General features: G+C 47.7%; 2 protein-coding genes across 3 annotated transcripts in view; both read left to right on the forward strand.

Annotated features, from left to right (window-relative positions):
• The window catches only part of LOC118234610 (phosphatase and actin regulator 1-like), a 70,927-nt gene extending 60,791 nt beyond the window's left edge, over nucleotides 1-10,136 (forward strand). For both annotated transcript variants that reach the window (XM_035431264.1, XM_035431263.1), the window contains exons 10-13: nucleotides 1,728-1,789; nucleotides 2,577-2,717; nucleotides 4,511-4,587; nucleotides 4,869-10,136. In XM_035431264.1, the coding sequence (XP_035287155.1) occupies nucleotides 1,728-1,789; nucleotides 2,577-2,717; nucleotides 4,511-4,587; nucleotides 4,869-4,884 (296 nt within the window). In that variant the 3' untranslated portion in view covers nucleotides 4,885-10,136. The remainder of the gene's footprint in view (nucleotides 1-1,727; nucleotides 1,790-2,576; nucleotides 2,718-4,510; nucleotides 4,588-4,868) is intronic.
• A 2,675-nt stretch (nucleotides 10,137-12,811) lies between these two features.
• The window catches only part of phlpp1 (PH domain and leucine rich repeat protein phosphatase 1), a 64,366-nt gene continuing 57,848 nt past the window's right edge, over nucleotides 12,812-19,329 (forward strand). Inside the window, exon 1 of the mRNA XM_035429920.1 lies at nucleotides 12,812-14,788. Coding sequence (XP_035285811.1) covers nucleotides 13,138-14,788 — 1,651 coding nt within the window. The 5' untranslated portion in view covers nucleotides 12,812-13,137. The remainder of the gene's footprint in view (nucleotides 14,789-19,329) is intronic.

The following is a 19,329-nucleotide window of genomic DNA, read 5'->3' on the forward strand; positions in this document are numbered from 1 at the left end:
TTTCCAGAAAACCGTCTTTGAAAGTGGCACTAATGTTTATTTTGATTGTGAATGCAGTTCAGCATTCTGTTGGTCTTTTGGTGGTTTGTCTAGTTTTCATTTGAATTGGTAATTGTGTAAATAATTTGTTGAAACTCGACGCTTTAATTGGAGGGTCAGGGATGTGGAGGCAGTACTGTAGCAAAATGAGAACAAATAGTTTAGGAACCAATTTGGCAGTGTTCCCTCAGGAAACACTTCACTGGGGGGATGTTTTTCACCGTGACACTTGACAAGATGCATTGATCCAGCTGCCCTAGCAGGGCAAGCACTAAAAAAATAGAAATGTTAGGATATGGTTTGCAGTTGGGATGTTAACAATTAAGTTATATTGTTATATTTAATCTAATCCATTTTGAATGTGGCTGAAAAACAACCCGTTTTTAAAGCTTTTCCTGGAGCCAGTAAGAAAACTGCTGTCTCTTGTATCACTCATATTTGTATTGGTGAGCCACAGTATATAGCGTTAGCTAATGGAATGTACTGACTATAATCAATTATTCCTTTTGTTAACATTAAAATTAATTGATCAAAGGAATTATTGCATCACTGGTTTGGAGCCCTGCATTTAGAACTCTGGATCGCTCTCTGTCTCTGGTACACTCGCTAGCTGTGTCTGTCGCTCTCGCTCCTCTCTTTCTCCCCTCTCTCTCCTCTCTCTCCCTCTCCCTCCCTCTCTCCCTCCCTCCCTGCCTCTTCTTGCATGCTTATCCCCTCTTGTCTGGCCCTCTCCCACACTTCACCACTTCAACCTCCGGCTTCTCTTCCCGATAATTGAATTGAAATTCCGCCAAGGCGCCGCCCGTGCGGGGCTCTCCAGCGACGCGTTTCTGGCAACGGTTGCCCGAAATGCCGTGCCGGAACCTGGAATTCTCCCCTCCAGAAAGCCTCCCGTTTCTCCGCTTTAATTTTAACGCCAGTGAGTCATCCCTCTCCCCCGGAGCGGGTTCTTGGAAACGGACCACGTCTGTGTCATTCAGACGGAGTCCGGGGGAGGAATGAGCTCTGGAGCCACAGCAGAGTCTGTTTTAGCGAGGCTAGCGAGCCGTTAGCGTGAATGCTAATACGGAATTCTGCATGGTGGCTTTGCGTGTTCATTTCCTGAGCACATACGTGTCGTTTAACTAACACTGAGAGGGAGAGACGATGAGACCGGCAAGCTGGATTTCCTGTCCATACAAGCTACAACTTCATACAGAGGAAGTAGTTTTTTTTTGTATTGGTAATGCCTTTGCGCTTGAAATTATTCTTACAATTGCGAATCTGTGGGTCTGTGGAAAAATAGTTTTCTATGATGCCACCCCCCAGTCTGTATGGTGTTTTTTCTCATGCATATTTGAGATGGATTGATATTTGTTCTGAAAGCTCCAGCTGTGCCATTTTCTACGTGACAAACAAATATTTGTCAGTCGTAAGAAAATGGGACTGCTGGAACTTCCTAAACAAATGTCAAATGCATCGCAAATACGCTAAATAAAAGCACCATGTCGCCAGTACAAAACAAGACTGTGTGATTTGATCAGTGCCTGCATTCTGCGCATGAATTCTCAATGACTCCCATTATAACGGTGTATCTTGTGAGCTCTTTCACCGTCTTTGATCAACTGCAGCTGGAGGGCTTCAGAAGAAGAAACGAAGAGAGCGGAGGCCGACGTCTAATGACCTTTGACCTTTCTGTCTCCCTGCAGCACGCAATGAACAGGAGGAGCTGGAGGAGAAGAGGGAGATCAAAAGACGACTGTCACGGAAGGTGAGAGAGAGAGAGAGAGAGAGAGAGAGACCTGGCTCTGTAGCATGTTGGCTTAAACAGATTTTTTAAAAATAATAAACATTTTTCCAAGCTCCAGGCCACGTTGGGTCAGTCAAAGCATTTAGAGCCAGAATTCTTCCAGACTGTTCCCTACAGCTGTTTTCTCACCTTGTGGCAGAGCAGAAGTGGTCTGTTTTTTGAAACCTGTGATCCATTTTCAAAGTGAAAAGCATTGCACTCCAGGGGGGGATTTACTTCACCCTGTTCTGGCACCCAAATAATCTACTTCCCACTCTCCACATACCCTTCCTCCCTCAGTTTTTAGAGATCTGTACCCTGTGCTGTTCAGTCCATTCCTTTATCTTGGTTGTGAGGGACAGACGGTCATCTTCGGTCTTTCTAAGGGTGGAGGATCTCGAGCCTGCTGGCCGAAATCGGATTGGTGTTGCTCCCGTAGCGGCTTCAGATCTCTGCAGGAGACCCAGTGAAACAGGGACAGTGCTAGCGGTGGCTAAAGGGCTGGAGATCAAATGCGCAGCAGCGCTGAGCTACCTTCAGGCTTCATCAAGTGAAGCTCTGCCGTCTCCAGACTCTTAAATATTAAAAGCCTCTCGCTGCTTCTGATTTAAGAGCCTAGCACTGCTCTCCAAACAGGGAGCTGTCCTTCCTCGCCCGCTGCAGGGACAGAGCCAGGCCGGCTTTGTCTCCTCCATCGCGCTGGGCCCTGCCGTCCAGTTGCAGTCTTTTCACCCCAGTGCCCCCCCCCCCCCCACCTTTGTGGTTCCAGCTCAGCCAGAGGCCCACGGTGGAGGAGCTCCGTCAGGCCAAGATCTTGATCCGCTTCAGCGACTACGTGGAGGTGTCCAACGCCCAGGACTACGACCGGCGCGCGGACAAGCCCTGGACGCGGCTCACGGCCGCGGACAAGGTAAGCGTCGCGGCCGTCGTCCGGCTGGCCTCGTTCGGACGACGAGGGTGGCGTGAAAAGTGAACTTTGTAACGGAACAACAGTCATTTGTGACGCGCAGTAAAATGACACGGTTTTTGGCAGTGCATTTGAGAGCAGTGCATTTTAAATAGCAGTGCGAGGCAAAACTGGTACACCCTGTCAAGAAGAAAACTGGACAGTCTGTAATAACAAATGACAACGCGGCCTTGCTAGAGAAGAAGGATCTTAAGAATACCACGGTACTAACAAGCGTAACATTGGAAAAGCGCAAGTCCATTAAAAACGTGGAACGAGGAGCCAGCGGTAATGAGCAAGTAACGCGGAGCGCGCAGCAGCAGAGACGGCGCTTTCATAACTCCCGTCTTCGAGGGTAAATAGGAACTCTTAATCTCCGAAAAACAGACGAGCAGCGCTCTCGTCTCTCAGCCAGTCTTCTGGGAGAACACAAGGAGCGGAGACTTCACAGAAATGTGAGGCTTTCAGGACCGTCCCTTATCTCACGTCACGGTGGGGGGTGGAATTTGGTATAAAAATGGGTGCGTGACGTCCGCGTCGGCAATGTTCCAGAACGTTCCGCGCCGCGCGTTTAAATGCCCGCCAGGTGGCACGGCCGGACTGATTGTACCCACAGGCCCTGCAGTTGCATAAATACCCCCCCCCCTCCCCCCTCCATTATGTAACTGGGGGGGCGAGAGACGGCGCACAACCAGAGCCGTCCCCTGCAATAGGATTGCAGAAGGATCCGGAATGGTTAGTCCTGGGCTCTGTCCTTTCATCTCTGCTGATGAGGGCCTGCCTCTGAATCCTGCAGATTAAGCTTCTCATAGCGGTGATTATTTAATGTAGCTTTTATGTGATTTTGGAGGGGGAGGGGTGGGGAGTTGGATGATGGTAAGAGCTACCCCTGCCCTGATCCATCCTAAAAAGCTGAGGTGTTTGTTTGATGTGTGGTGTCTTAACGCAGAGACTGTAGAAAAATCGCTGTAAGCCCTCAAGTAGGTCGTTGCTTTGTTGTGCTAGACTTGACAGTTAACAACCGGCCCGGACTGTCAAACGATGTCTCTGGCTCAGAAAACTAACGACGAAGAAAAATAACCATTTGCCAGATGTTCGCCTACTTCTGCGACAGCAGGGCGGGAGGAATTGGGCATCCTCGCCAGCCAATCGGAGGGCGGCACCGCCTGCAGCCCCCCACCCCAGATGAATTGTACCAGTTACTCCGTGGCCTATTTATAGAGCTGTACCTGGGGGGGGGGTTTGCTGTAAGTGGGTTAAGAAGAACACGCAGTGCAGTACTGTAGGTGGTGCGACCGACCCCCCCGTCAGAGAAATCTGTGACCTGTCAATCACTCGGTAAATCACTCTGGCAAGCCTGTAAAAGGTGGTGAAGACCCGGCACCTGGCAGATTCGGGGGGGGGGGGAGCACAAATGGGAATTCGCTCTAACCCTGGCCCAGCACTGCAGCCCATTAAAGGCTAGTGTGGGCCACAAGCACCCTAATAACTTTGCTATCTTTCCATCTTTTAATTGAGGTTGTTATCTTTGCATTCGGCTGTGCGTGCGGCCCAGGAAAGCATTTACATTTAAGACCGATAAACCGAGCGATGATGCTACTGTAATTTTAGTATTTTAGATCCCAGCGGGGCGGGCCTTTCCCTGATGCACTGGGCCGCAGTTGGCCGCTGTGCCCGGGGCAACCGATCCCCCACTTTAGTGTGAGGCGAGACGTGAGGCTCGTCTTTCTCTCAGACCCTTCCCTTTCCTCTCCCAGGCCGCCATACGGAAGGAGCTGAACGAATTCAAAAGCAACGAGATGGAGGTCCACGAGTCAAGTCGCCACCTAACCAGGTAGAGTGACAGACAGGCGTACTGAGAGAGCATTATTCCTATCTTTACCCCTGTGCGTTACATAGCATGCTAATGCAAATTGCTAACTTCATATGAATACTATAGTCCTAGAATCCTGGATGCATCTGAACTCAATCCCAGAGACACGCTGTAATTTAAAGCTCTTAAACACAAGAACTGAAGGCACTTGGTACTGAAAGCTCCTCCTGTTGAGTCTGATGCCGCCCCCTCCCCAGGTTTTGGGGCCTTTGAGTAACCATATCCCTCTCCTCCTCCCCCAGGTTCCACAGACCCTAGAACACCACTGTAAGAACAATGCCACATGGGATTTCTGTTATTTTTATGTTTTTTTTAAATATATATAACTCAAAGACCCTCAAGTGCTGTGTGGGGAGCAGTGGCCATGCCTGCTGTGAGGCTGTGCGTCTTCTCAGTTGCCTTTCGACACCCTGCAACGAGCCAATGCCACCTGGGCGGACTTGGAAAGGTCGCTGGCGAGGTCGCCCGGCCCCGCCTCGCCCTGCCCCGCCCGGCCTGACCCCACCCTAACACGGCTGGAGCTATAGGAAGGGAACGAGGAAGTGGTGGTCCTCCACATCTTCCAATCCACCCCCCCCCCCCCCCCCCCCCCTTATCCGCAACAGTAATGAGCCACTGCCCCTGTTCCTCTCTGCCTCTCCTCCTCATCCTAGTTGGCAGAATTTGGGTAGGCTGGGTTGGATGTGGGAAAGAGGGGGGGGGGGCATGGTACTGTAATTGGTGGACCCTGGACCTGCTGGGTTTGGGTTTGGACTCCTGGATCACTCGGACACCTTACAGATGGGGTTCGGACCACTTGGAAGGGTCCCCGGGGGGGGGGGGGATTCCGTGGAAGAAAAGGCTCTTCCGGAGGCCGAGCCATCGCTAACCAACAAACTTGGTGATCGCGAACCTGTGCAATATTCCTCCCGCCTCTCCCCCCTCCCAGCACAGCGCCCCCTAGGCCCACGGCTGTGTTACTGGAGGAACAGGTGGACTGCTGGTCCCCTTAGCCAGCATTACTGACACCCTGCGGCCAACCACAAATAGTATGAGCAGCACTGTTGAATCTGTGGAGGGATTCAGAAAACTGCCCATTATGAGCATTGTGTTAATATACGTTATGGAAGTAATGGGAGACTTGCCTGTTACAGATAAGATTTAAGTGTAAATCTCTTGAGTAGATTTTTATGAACTTTTAATTATTACTATCATGAATTCATGCACTTTCTTTATTATTTTTATCTGCCCTTAGCTGCTTTTTATTTAATTATTTTTTTACTAAAAGGCATCCCTAACTCTGACCACATAAGTGTGGGTTCCAGTGCCACAGTCCAGGGATTTGTAGTTTTTAGTCATTTTGTTTGTTTTTACTTCCTGTTTGTTTTGATGGAAATGTATATTCGAAAATAGAGTTCAATGAAATTTTGCCCCCAAAACTTTTCCCAAAATTGAAGGAATATCATTTGCCATATTTAAAATATACCTCATATTTTACAGAATATATCAGTTCTTGCCACTTTCATGCATTGTCCACCTCCTTTTCATGCAGGTATGAAAGGGATAATAACTTGATATGTGTTGTAATTTATAATATAGGGTATGTTCGTTCAAAAATCCAATGTATTTTTTTCATGTTTTTCTTTGGGTTTCTCTTATGGAGTCATCGTTCTGTGAACACAGCACATGAGTACCGTAATGAACCCTAGGCTTGTGTTTGGTCTCGAGGATCTAGAACATTCTGAACTCGGATGGAGCAATACGTTCTCAGTGGATAGGCCAGTTTCACTGAACGTAGACTTCTGTTCTGTGTGTTCTTCCTTAATACGCTTTATGTTCCTTTGTTTGAATTTTAAATTCAGTACTTCTGGTTTGCCTCCTCCGGTCTCCACCTTTTTAATTTATTTATATATTTTGTTTATTTTATTTTAGGTGCCTGAAATATAGATTTTATGGTGATGCCACACCTCAAAATTGGTTTAAAAAAGAAAAAAAAAAAAAAAAAAAAAAACCCCACACACATTTGTGGAGATTATCCCCTTTTCCACCTTAACATTTTTTAAACATTTTTTTTCCACTCACTAATGGGAAGAACTACACTTGCGTTTTAGCACGGGTTTTAGGCCACCTCAAATTAGCTTTCTTTTAAAGGATCTACTCAAAGGCACATTTAATCTTACACGTTTTTATTTAAAGACTTAATGTACAAAACAATTTATTTCTTACCGGAGTGAAGTAACTTCTTTATTTAATGGCTACTGTTTGTGTGCCAAGTGTTTAATTTTTTTTTTTTTTTTATAAAATGTGCCATCTGGTAAAATTTGGAAAGGAACAATGACCACAGGTGGACTATCACAGGTTTACATAACCCTTTTTGTAACTTTCTCCTATGTGCAAAATAGCCTGGAAATGGGAGGAACTTACAAAAGCTTAAGAAACTTGATTTAATTTTTTTACATTTATTTTCAAAGTACAGTTTGCGTGATTTTGTTTCCCGATGTTAGCAGAGAAGTGGAACTGCAGCGATACACTCCAGGGTTTTTTTTTTCTTCTGCATTTCAAGCTTTCATCTGATCCAATTAATCTAATTTAGGATCTAAGGCACAAGAATCTGTTGCTAATTGGTGTGTGGCAGGGGAGTTTATTCTTGAACTCGCATCCGTCTCTTTCCAATAGTGCGACTTAACATTTGTTCCATTTCAGTAAATGAGTGGTGCAGTATACTCGAGGGGAAGTTTGATATAGCAAAAGAAAAACGGTTTTTTTGCGCTTCCTGTTGAGCTTAAATTTGTTTTCGCTCAATAACAGAAATCCAAAGTACAAAAATAAACAGTAGGTCTGTCACTATTGGGTTCTGGAATGATGTAGAGAATTTTGTGTAGCGTTTGGTTCTTGCTTGAACAACGGCTTCACCGGCACGAGTAGTAGAGTACACAAACATCTTGTTTGATCAAAGAATGTGTATTCAGCAATAAATGTATTCATTTTTATTTTTTGCTTGTACAAGGCGAGGGTGAATTTTTAAATTTGTGAGCCCCCAAACCCCCCCCCCCCCCCCCTTTCGGGAACAGATTGAAACATGGTCCACCGACTTGCATTCATTCTCTGTTAATGTTGATACTTAACAGAATATAGCCCTAATATGAGAGGAAAGATTGGGAGAGGGGTGAAAGGCCTTTTAAGGGGTTTGTTTATTTATTTATTTTTAAAATTTTAACTTCTGAATCAGCTCACTGACAGATGAGAACAATTTTACTTTTTAAGTCTAAAGGGAGACATTTAGTTGCCTTAAATGCTCGTTCTTTCAAGAAATTCAGTGGGGGGGGGGCACTTTTCTTCATGGTCCCGACACACCAAAAAGACTTGAATGATGACATTATTGAAAATTTCTGTCAACTGGTGGTGTTTTGTGTGGTGTATCTGTACAGTTTAGCCTCAGTCCATCTCCTGGCTTTATAGATCTTTCCTTGGTGACCCATGGGCACCAGCACTGATGTCTCTTCTTTTCTGTCGCTCTACCCTTGGCCAGCAGCAGGGGGTGCCACAAGCATCCCTCTGAAACAGGGTAACAACTGCCATGATGCCAGCTTTGTGTTTACTGATTTGACCAGTACTTGTTTACAAGGTTTAAGTGTTGCCAAACTATCAAAGTGGATACATTTTGGAAATTTTTTCAAAATATTCAGCATATATTACAAAATGTATGTATTCTTGCTTCTTTGTAGCCTATGTGGTGCATATATTATGAAGTATTTTACAAGCCATCGTGCTGATTCATAAAATGACAAGAAAGACTAATTTATGAAAAGTAGCAATTGCGTATATTTTGTAATATAGCCAGTGTGTTTTGAATAATGTTGAATCTTTATCGGCAATTTTATAAGGGCAAATTTTTGTTAAATGTTTCTGAAATTCCTTAATTGGTAATGTAAGATGACATGAAAATGGCAAACAGTTAATATATTGGTAAACTTGTGCAATGATATCCAGAGGGTAAAAATAAATGTATTCTGGAAAAATGCATTCACTTTGAATAAAATATGGGGTGCAAATATAGGGGTCATCTTGGAGCGGGGCAAAATAATTTTCATACAACTGATTGGATAAATTCCCAGCACAGTATTTTTGGTGCTGATGGACTTCATTGCACATATTCAGTGGTTAATTCATGTGATGACCACGTCTTGTAGAATCAGCAGGTGAATGGTTCAGGCGTTGGGAAGGTGACCTTCACTTTAGGTTTTAAGCCCGTCTGCATGCATAACTGCCACCTTACTACACATTTTTAACTTGGAGGAAGGATCAGTACCTGATGTTCTTAATATAACAATGGTGTTTCTCAGTGGAAAACCTTTTCCACTGAGAGGTTCCTGAAATCATGTACTGGAACCTATTAAGTTTGAGTCCCTCCTATGAGCTCCATGAACAGTGCCACACCTAGGATTTGAACCTGCAATACTCTGTTTACCTGTTCAGTTTCTTTTTATGCTACACTGTCTCTTATATACCTCAGTTTACTGTGTCATTTATAGCACTCCTGTGATCATTTATGTTTATCAGTTCAACATAATGTAATAATGATTTCACCGGTTTGTAAAAAAAAATATTTATACTCCTTTGAAATGGACTTCATGCAGCTGGCCCAGAATGCCCTGTGAGCTTTGAGCTTCTCCCCCTGAAACCTGAGCCCAGTGGCTCAGCAGTTAGAGCACAAATGCAGCGGTAACCGAGCCTGATTTTGGGCCGGGGTTAAAACCGTGCTTTCGCTGTCTTTTCCCCGAAAGCGCGGTTCAAACTCGCATCTCTGCGTTGTCAAGTCCGTTTCCGACTGTAGAGTCTGAGTACGGTGTATGCGATGTGACAACCCAGGAGTGAATGCTGTGGCCGATTCCCTGTACCCTTTCAGGATTGTTCATTTTAACGTTTTGAAAGATGTAAATAACACCAATTAACTGGTACTGCCAGACACGAGTTTACTTTTTTTCTTTTTTGTACAGACTGAAACTGCATGTAACCTTTGAACTTTTCTGTTTATCTTGGTGTATGCAGTTTCTTATAAAGAAACCGAATTAAACTTTTTTTTTTCCAATCTCTGGAGCCTTCGCACATCTGTTAAGAATTGGTATGTACATATCTCCTGTTTCACCTCACGAGCCTACAAATACAAACTGTCCCAAAATCCATTACCCCCAGAACATGGTGTTGGCAGTAACCATACTGTTATTGAACCAAAATAATTGCATTCTGTCATTTCCTGTTTTTGGAGTGATTCAAATATGACCAACTACAAAAAAGTACATTACTGTGGTTAAAAAAAAATGTAGATCAAAGTACAAACATGTCTGTATAAATGGCTAGTGCTTTTTATGTTTGAAAATACATGAAAGTTTAGAAGTGATGTAAGAATTCTCTGCAGGAACAGGGTACAAAGTGGGTGTGTTATGAAACTGCCTGTTTAAATAATACATTCTGAGAAGAGAGTACTGTGCTTTCATTTTGATATAAAGCCCAGTGCTCATATTTCAACTGAGTGGCAGAATTCTGTTTTTTCTCTTTTCTGGCCATGAAATTATACAAGATTGTAATGTGATGCTATTTTAGGAATTGATTTATCGAAGGTCTGTGGGGGATAAAGGTGTCTTTATTGGTTTTAACCATTTTTTAACATTTAAAACTCATTTCCTTTTAAAAGTCAAAAAAGGAAAGCAATACACATTTAGACATGGACGTTCATAAAACTTCAAATGAGAAAACCGTCCCCCCTGTGGGGGGTAAAGGTCTGGAAAGACATTTCTGCAGCACATACGAGGATATTTATGCAGCTGCTGACCACGACGACGGCCATTTTATTTTCGGCTGATTGCAGTTAAGCTCTCGCTCGTGGTGATTTTTCCCAGATCGCACGCATGCAAACGAGGCAAGCGCTTCTGTAAAAGAAAAGGGAGAGAGCCTATGGGTCTTGATAATGAGGACAGCCCCATATCAGCGCTGAGGTGGGTGTGGCTCTCTGCCAGTGTGAGTGACAATCAGTGATGGAATGAGCTTCGAACCACGGTCAGGACGAGGGAGTCGTTTCCCATCTTCGGCCACAGATGAAAACACACCTGTTTAATGTGCACCTTGGATCACATGAGACTGCATGCGACGCAGGGGTTTGCTAAGCAGTAGCTTTGCCCAACCAACCAAACCGCTTCCTAATACTACATAATACTACATTATCCGTTTTGCCTTTGAGAGATGTGAGAATCTCTGCTGAGCATTCAAGGTGGGGAAAAAGCAGGAATCACCAACCTCTGGTAACCTCTGAGATGTATGTCTTAGAGGTTGAATCTGTTGAATGAAAGATGTAGTTCAATAGATAAACTTTATTTTTACTTTGAGAAAGCGAGAGAGAGAGTTTTATTTTAAGTATCAAGGACAGTTTGTCCACTTCTCTTAGTCTCCCCGTGGGGCGGCTAGAGGCAATATCACTAAATCTCCCTGCTGGCCATTCAGGCAAATCTGGGTTGTCATGGTTGAAGGAGGCCCCTGAAGCTAAGGGGCAGTTGAGTCCTCATCACAGCCTGACTGGTTCTGCATTGGATGCTGGATACAGTTCCCTCTCATTCAGCCTCCCATGCGTGTTTCTCCACCTCATACCCCGGTTCACACGCTAGACTACTGAGATACGTGCATTATCTGGGTTGTGTAACAGTGCATTGCCTAATAGCCCAAGTGCCTGCAGATGATATAAGATTTATACACTATACAATTATGTAATTTATACAGTAACCTCCGCCCCTTCCCAAACAAGGTCTCAGGACAAATATGACATAATATCTTTGTAGCTTCTGCATGGGTGCTAACAAGAGCCCTCATTAGTCTCTCTCTCTCTCTCTCCCTCCCTCCCTCCCAGCCTCTCTTTCTCTCCCTCTCTCTCCCTCCCAGCCTCTCTCTCTCTCTCTCTCTCCCTCCCTCCCAGCCTCTCTCTCTCTCTCTCTCTCTCCCCCCTCTCTCTCTCTATAGTATACCTATATATCTGTAGAAATGAAGAAGGGTGCGTTTATAACATAACGTTTATATAATTTCCCATTTCAGTACAGTGCATTGCCGATCTCTGTTACGATTCTCACTAGGCTCATGCCCAACTGAACGTCTGCATTATGAAGTGGAGCGGCGTGAGGGCTCTCGTCCTCTGCTGAGCCTGTAATGGTCAATTTCACAAGAAGAGGCCCGGAATGGAGTCTGTGCCCTTTTTTTCAACTCCTGTGGACATTTTTCACCGATAGAGAGCACTACAGCTACAGTGTTTTTTTTCCCCCTCAGATTCAATTCACTATAAAAATTGGTTTAAGTGAAAATACACAAACCAACCTTATTCATAAGAGGAACTTAATATGCTGTGGCCTGTATGATTAACTGAACAGGGAATAGAAAAATACTTGGAACATAATTTCATTCAGAAATAATATTACTTTTTTTTTTTTTTAGTTAAAATTAGAATAGTTTAATATTTTTTAATTGGGACTCCAAAGTTGTTTCTATAAGGTGTACGAGATTCGGAAAAAACCAAATCGGCCTACTGGATCACGCGGAGCCACATGTTGCAATACTGGGTTATGGCCACTAGAGGGGGAAATAAGACAATACCTCATGAAGTAGCAGAAGGCTAGCCTAAATGAGCGGACACACATGACCGGCGGTGAACAACGCAATAATATAAAATAGCAGCTGAATAAGGTTTGTTGCTGTATAAATAACATTTGAACCTTAGTTTTTATAACGGAACGAGAAAAAAATCGTAAAATATTTTTCATGAAAGAGCTTCTCATGTTGTGAATGTTGCATTTCTGAGCTTTCTAATTTTTACACGAGAAGAGACTCGCTCCGATGTAGGCTAGATCGCGTGACATGTAGACTACTATCAAGTGATGTAATAACTTCTAGGCCTACAGAATCAAGTTATGCGTAGCTACAGTACGCTAAGAACCTCCTCGTTTCATAACAGGGGCTTGAGGATTTTTCCGCGGCATCAGCCAATGAGTAAAACAAGCGCCTTGTATACAGTTGGTTCATGGGAAGTGAAGTTTTATTGTTTGGCCATTCGCACCATGAACATGGACGCTCGCAAAATATGGACACATTTCCCAGCAATCATAAAAACAAATTGTGCGACGCCCCCGATGCGTCATCTCATGAATATACAGAGTTTTTTCGTTTGCGTAAGAGGTCGGCCGACGCTTATTAAGTATTCTGACATATAATTTGATAGTAAATGAGACGCTGTCACGTCTTCACCCGCCCTCCTATGTTTTCTCGTCGCTTCGAGATTCTCCTTGCAGATAGTCTCCATTATGGTGATGTCGATGGCAATGAAGTGGCACCGACCAAAGCGAGAAAGGAAACAACTGGATGCAGAATGGTGTAGTTAGCTAGCTAAGCTGTACCTAGCTCTGAGCGAGAGGGTGCATGTTTGACGTCTCTTTATTTTTCTATTCCACATAGCTGAAGACACGCATTATAGCCTATGTTGTATTTTTTTACTTACGGAAGATGGAAAGCGCGCGGGCAACGGACCTGAAAGACAGGTTGGCAGTGGACAGTTCGGCGGCGGTTAGGGCAGCGGTGCCTAGCTCGGAAGTAAACAAGATCAGCGGTAAGTTTACGAAGCCCAGTGGACTGTCCACCGCTTTGGGGAAGGCGGTGGACGATGGCGGAGGCGGTGGAGAGTCAAGACCGGAGAGTGAACTACGGAGAGCTGCCGCTCACGTTGCGACATTTTCTGGGAATCGACGGGATCACTCTTCCACAGAAAATGGCATTAAGACAACAGTAAAAGCATCTGCCTACGGCCGTACTTTATCTGGCAACTCAAACTCGCTGCTGTCCAGACGAAAGCGACTGAAAAGGAATCTCTCCGCCGCAGCTGTAGCCTCCGTCCCGTCGGTGGCCGCTTCCGGGGCTAAAATGAGCACAGCTTCTTCGTCCACGTCTCTGAGCACACGGAGCTTGGACAGAAAGATGCTTCTGAGGCACAGGCAAGTTACACAGCTGCAGTCGTCCGACCGGGAGTGGGTTCGCGCTGATTTGCAGCGGGGATGCGTACAAGTCCACGACAGACTTAAGCCTTCGTACCTCAGGCTAGTTCTGTGCACGCAGGAGACCACCGCCGGGGACATTGCGCGACGACTGAGCCAACTCGGCAGCAAAACGGGGACCGTTGTGAGAGTGGTCGGCAAATGCTCAACTGATTTTGACGGCAATTTCAATGGTGGCAGGTACGCATTAGTTAATGGCCAGCACAGACAGGCTGAAAACGCCACATCCAAGTCCGAACATTTAAACCCCCAGAAACACGCAGACCGCCTGGAAGCTTTATCGGGCCGGCCAGCTGACAGTTTAAGATTACTGCTCCTGGATAGCCAGAACAGCCACGAGCAACAATTGGATACAAATCTTCATACGCCTGACTCGCAATCAGATGGTAGCATTTTACACAGTACGTCCTCGGACACAAACGCAAACCTCAATGCGGGTGACCTGAATGGCGACGAGTCTTATAATCACAACGGGACGGACAGCTGTGGGCTGAATTCAGGTTCGGATGCGGAGAGCAGCGCGTTTGACGATTTGAGCTCCGGGGCCCGGCTCAATGATCACCGGGATTCGCTCAGCGACGATATGGTTTTGGGCACGGACGCCTCCATACTAAGCCCGGCGTTTGACAGCGCCACCGAGGGACTCGACACTTTCGGCAGTTCCTCTGACGAACTGGAGCTCGACTGTCCGTCTGTCTTGGAATCCGTTCCTCAACAATTTGAGCGTTGCACGGGCAGCTCCACCAACGCTAACGACAACCGACTGGGTGACAACACGGTGTCAAGCGATGTGACAGGTGAAAGTCAATCTGGTGGCAGCAGCACCAATTCTTTGTCGCGACCTTGTCTGACAGGTAATTCAGCGGTCAGAAACGACCCGGCAAGCACTGGCACTTTGAAAACTGGACCGGGGCTCGACAATGGTAATTTTATCCCGACCCTTTACGTTCAACTGCACGGCGAAGCAGCCAGGCGGCTAGAGGAGACCGAAAAGCCCCTTCAAGTGCAAAATGACTTTCTCTTCAAACTGGGGTTTAAGAACCCGTGGAGGGTGCAAGAAGAGGGGATGGAGACGGAGATCGGCTCCCTGATACGTTTCTATGCAGGTAAGTGTCTCGTAATTGTGCACGATCTGGATTTACGGCGACTGTGAGAAAAAATATAGGCTATGTTGAGTATTTTATCTGGTTAGGGGTAGTAGTGCTTTTACTTACGGAACTGTAGACTATCGCGTTTTGTTTGATGCGGCTCTATTCTGTGGTTTCGGATATTATGTCACTGTATCTCTTTATCCAGTGAAAGTTAGCAGTCTCAAATCTCGCTGGTGAAATTTATGTGATCAGGCCGGGGGAAGAGAATGACATTTTCATGTATTTGCACAAATGTGTTCACACAAATCGCGCTCCCCCCCTCCCGTTGCACTCAAGTTGACACAAAGTGCCTTTGAGGATTCACGTGTCATTTTGTTGTGACGTGTGAAAAGGTAAGGTAATGTATGTGGGCATTTCCGGTCACCTGTGCTTCATATGCGGCCGAAGCGCTTTTCTCTTGCCTGTGTAGACATAGCGTAACCGTGCACTCACAATCCTATTTGCTTTCCAGCCACTGATTAGCTTCACAAGCATGTCAACAAAACGGGATATTGATACGGGATGTAGGCTATGTGTCAATGTTGCGCACTACACATTATGGTCCTAATTAATGTGTTGTTAATTAAAGCACGTATTAGAACTTAGCAACTTTGGTTAATGAGGAGCAATGGGACTGCATTTTCTGCTCTGATTAGTGGAAACTAGTGGGAACTTGTGATTATTGTAGCGAAAAAAACAGGTATTTTTTAAATAGGCTATTGCCATTCCAAGAGAGAGAGAAAGTATTCTGTACTGAACATTTAGTTTGGCGTTCCAGTAGCTGTTACAGTCATAATTAGAAACAGAATTTTAATTTGCGAGAAGCACATCCTGTACTGAGAAGTGCATGCTCCGCTCCGATTGGTCAAAGTCACGTAGTAGTGACAGGCCAGTGGCGGGCAGTGGCGTGACAGGGCCTTCCCCCTCCCCGCCCCCGGAGAGGCGCTGGCCTTCTGCTTCTGCCAGCTGGCACCGCGGCCTGGCACGGAGACAGTGCCCGTCAGTAGCCCCGGCCAACACTAAACGGCGCCGTCCTCCGGGGGCAGCTCGCAACCTGTCACTCATTAGCCCCGGGTCCGCACGTGCCCCGGCCAAAACGAGCCGCCCCGCATCCCCGAATGTCTAACCCGTCGGGTTTAAACCCTCTGTGGAATGCGCTGACCTTCTTTAACGGTGACCTCTAGCCCGGGGGAGCGCTCGCTCCCTGCCCTCACGCCCGAAGTCCAGAGCGTTCGTCTCTCTTTCTTTCACCGCTAACTGAAACGTAAATATTTAACTCGCGGTTGGCTTGCCGCAGTTCCCTGAAGGTCAGAGACGAGAAGGGCCTGTGGGATTGTGGGAATTCCGGGAACGGGAGTTCCTGGCTGTTTCTGAAAGCTGTGATGCACCATCCTCTTTACTTCCTGTGAAATTTCACCAATCTGAAGTGGCTACAAATTGACTAGGTGGGCTATCTGCCATCCTGCTTTCACCTGTTTATAGGTCAGATGAAGGAAGGAATGAAGGAGAGATGGAAGGAGGGAAAGGAACGGGTGTCGTTGAAGTGGTTTCGGGGTGCATGCTGGGTCGTCGGAGTGTGCCCGTTCGTTACCCGCGTTGGATGCCGGCCCTTTTCCGGCTTTCCCACCGTTGCCACGGGAACCGGAGGGCCGGGATTGCGTCCGAAGCCTAAGGGGGAAAATGCGGAATTAGCATTTTTGAGTCCCCCCGCTTCCGCTGGCCGAACGGGGGGCTCTCTGGCACCGGGGTGTTTCACCGCCTGCCATGCCAACGGTGAGAAATGGGCTCGTAACCCAGAGAGCAGGAAGCGTGCCCGCTCGGTCTGGCACAGAGGGAGGTGTGGGCAAGGGCTCTTCTGACCGAAACTGCCAGTTGGCAAAGAACCGCAGATTCAGAGGTGAGGGCAGACAAGGGGGCGGACAATCAGAACGGCTGCTTTGATCTGATTTGTCTTTTTTATGGTGCTGTGTGTGTGTGTGTGTGTGTGTGTGTGTGTGTGTGTAGGTGGTCCCAAAACTCAATCGGAGAGTCAGAGCTATATGGTCTTGAATGCTTAGGTAGATATAGGGCCTGTGAGTGTGTGCGTGTGTGGTTTCCCTCTTGGTGACTTGTTCTGTATGAACAGAGCTCTGAGCTTTCTTCTGTGGCAAGATTTCCATTCAAAATGTAATCCTGTCCTTCAAACAGCAGAATCTACAGAGAAGTCAATCTTGTGGTGTTTCTGAGCGAGATTCTGTATCGGAGTGATCTCCAGAGTTCCATCTCAGTGTATTTTGCGGGTTGTTAAATAAGGACGTTTGGGGAGACTGTGTGGTGTAGTCTGTAGTGTGGTCGACTCCATACCCATACGGATGCCACATGTGACAGGGGTTCGATCTCCCGCCACCTTCTGTGCTGTGAACTCTTATCTGCAACGCTCTCTGCTTTCCCCCCTCCCTGAAGAAAGTGAAAAATGCATAACAAGGGCTGACTGTCTGCTCTCCTTCCAATAAATAAATAAATACGTAAATAAACAAATAGCTGGTGTGGTGTTCTTCTCATGCTTCTGAATCGTACCCAGTCCTGCGTCAGTATTCTGTGGAGCCAGTTCTGCGTCTGTATTTCATGAAGCGTCTCTGGGTTAGAGTGCTGATCTAGGAACAGGAGTCTTGTCTGTGTCCGGGCCCTGTTCATTATGAGTTAAAAAGGCCGGACTGACCCCAGATCAGCGCTTCCTCTCTCTCTCTCTCAGACGTTTTACGGCCCCGCCGCTGTCAGGAAGCGGAATCTCTGGAATTCCCTCTGGCTCCTCAGGAATGTCGCCCACGCCCCGGGCCGGCTCACGTCCGGCTGGGCCGTCGCCGCCAGCCTCCTTCAGACACGGGGCGGCCCGCGGGACGGGGGGGGGGCGCTGACCCCGCCGGAAAGCCGGCCGTCCCGCGTCTAAAGGAAGCTCTCTGCGAAGCTCACGGGGACGCCCGCGGGACAGGCCGGCTGTCTCCCGGGCCCAGGAGGGCGGCTGACCCCCCCCCCCCCCGAAAAGCGCTCGCGCTGGGGGACCCTCCCGCTGGGGGACAGCAGCTGGGCCCCGGCCTGTCCCATGGGGCCCTGCTCTTCTTCATGGAGGAAGACGGGGGGGAGCTTTGACTCTTCATCGCGCGCGCGCTGCGTCCGGGGCTTACAGTTTAAGCATTTAGTTCCCCGTCCCTCCTCATCAGCAGGAATTCCGCAGCCTTTAAAATCCGGCAAACCTGTTGTGTAAGGAGGTCTGGCCGAAAGAAACCTTACCCCTGTTTGTTCCCTTTTGTTGACAGTCGGAGCGGAGCTCCGCAGCGGAGGTATTTACACCTCCCTCCCCAAAGTGTCGGCGGGTCCCGAGAGCAGATTTTTCGAGGCCTTCGCTCCTCCGTAAAAGCTGCACGTGTCAGCAGTCTCGCCCTATTTAAAAAAAATGTTTTTGCTACACGGGCCATATCTCCCGAACGCGAGAGGCAGCTGGACGGACGGCTCGCAGGAATGCGTCCGATACGCCCGGCCGCCACTGGAGGAGAAGCGCGTTCCGATTTGCATAAACGATAAAAGTGGGCGGGGACGTGGGAAGCCACGCCCTCTGGAATGGAATCTGTTCCCCCCCGAGCCTGCAGGCCCCCGTCAGCGCGGTCTCGCGTAGCGGAGCCGACGCACGCCCATTCGCCCAGTCTGGAGACGGCGCCGCGGCGGCCCGCAGCTGTGGGCCCCGCTGTCGCCCCGAACGCGCTCACCCGCCATTTCTGAATTCCGCCGCCTTCTCCGGTTTGAACTCACAGCGCTGTGCCTCCTGAGTGAACGCTGTGCCGCCTGCCTCTACAGCAGCGGCCTACTGAGCGCACGGGCCCGGCCTGTGACTGTTCTCCACAGAGCAGGTAGTCTGACTCACAAGGATATAGGCTGTGGGTATAAGCCTGCCATTGGCCGGCTATTTCAGTCGGAATTCTCCTCCCCTTCCGCTATCTGCGTGTTACCGTTACCGTCGCCACCGTCGCTGCATCCTGGGCTTAGCGCCGCCCAAGACGATTGTGATTGGTTTAAAGAAATACAAACAGGCCAGAGCGCTTTTTTTTCCCCCTATACCGGAATGATAATGGGTTGAGTCAGACCTTTCTCCAGTGCTGGCACAGCGCTGAGACGAAGTGTGGAGAGGGTCTGGCTATGCGGGACTACAGAGCAGCGGACTCTGTACCGCGGGGAGCTGGAGTGAGTTTGAGGGGAGTCACATGACGCCAGCCGTAGCCGCGGCGCTAGCAGAAGAGCCGCGCTCGTCGATAGCGGCGGCGCTAACCGTGCTTATCTGCCGCTTAAGTGGCTGACTCGGCCCGGGAGGAGACGTAGGTGTCAGTTGGAGCGGAGGAGGCGTCTGGAATTCGTCTCCATGGTGACCCAGATTGAGAGGACCAGCAGGGAGCATTCTGGGAAACAGCTGAGGCTCTGTCAGCAAAGGGATCTCAGAATGTCAGAATCCTGCTCCCCCCCCCCCCCCCCCATATCTGTGTGTGTGTGTG

The sequence above is a fragment of the Anguilla anguilla genome, chromosome 8 (genome assembly GCF_013347855.1).
Source record: "Anguilla anguilla isolate fAngAng1 chromosome 8, fAngAng1.pri, whole genome shotgun sequence".
NCBI lineage: Eukaryota > Metazoa > Chordata > Actinopteri > Anguilliformes > Anguillidae > Anguilla > Anguilla anguilla.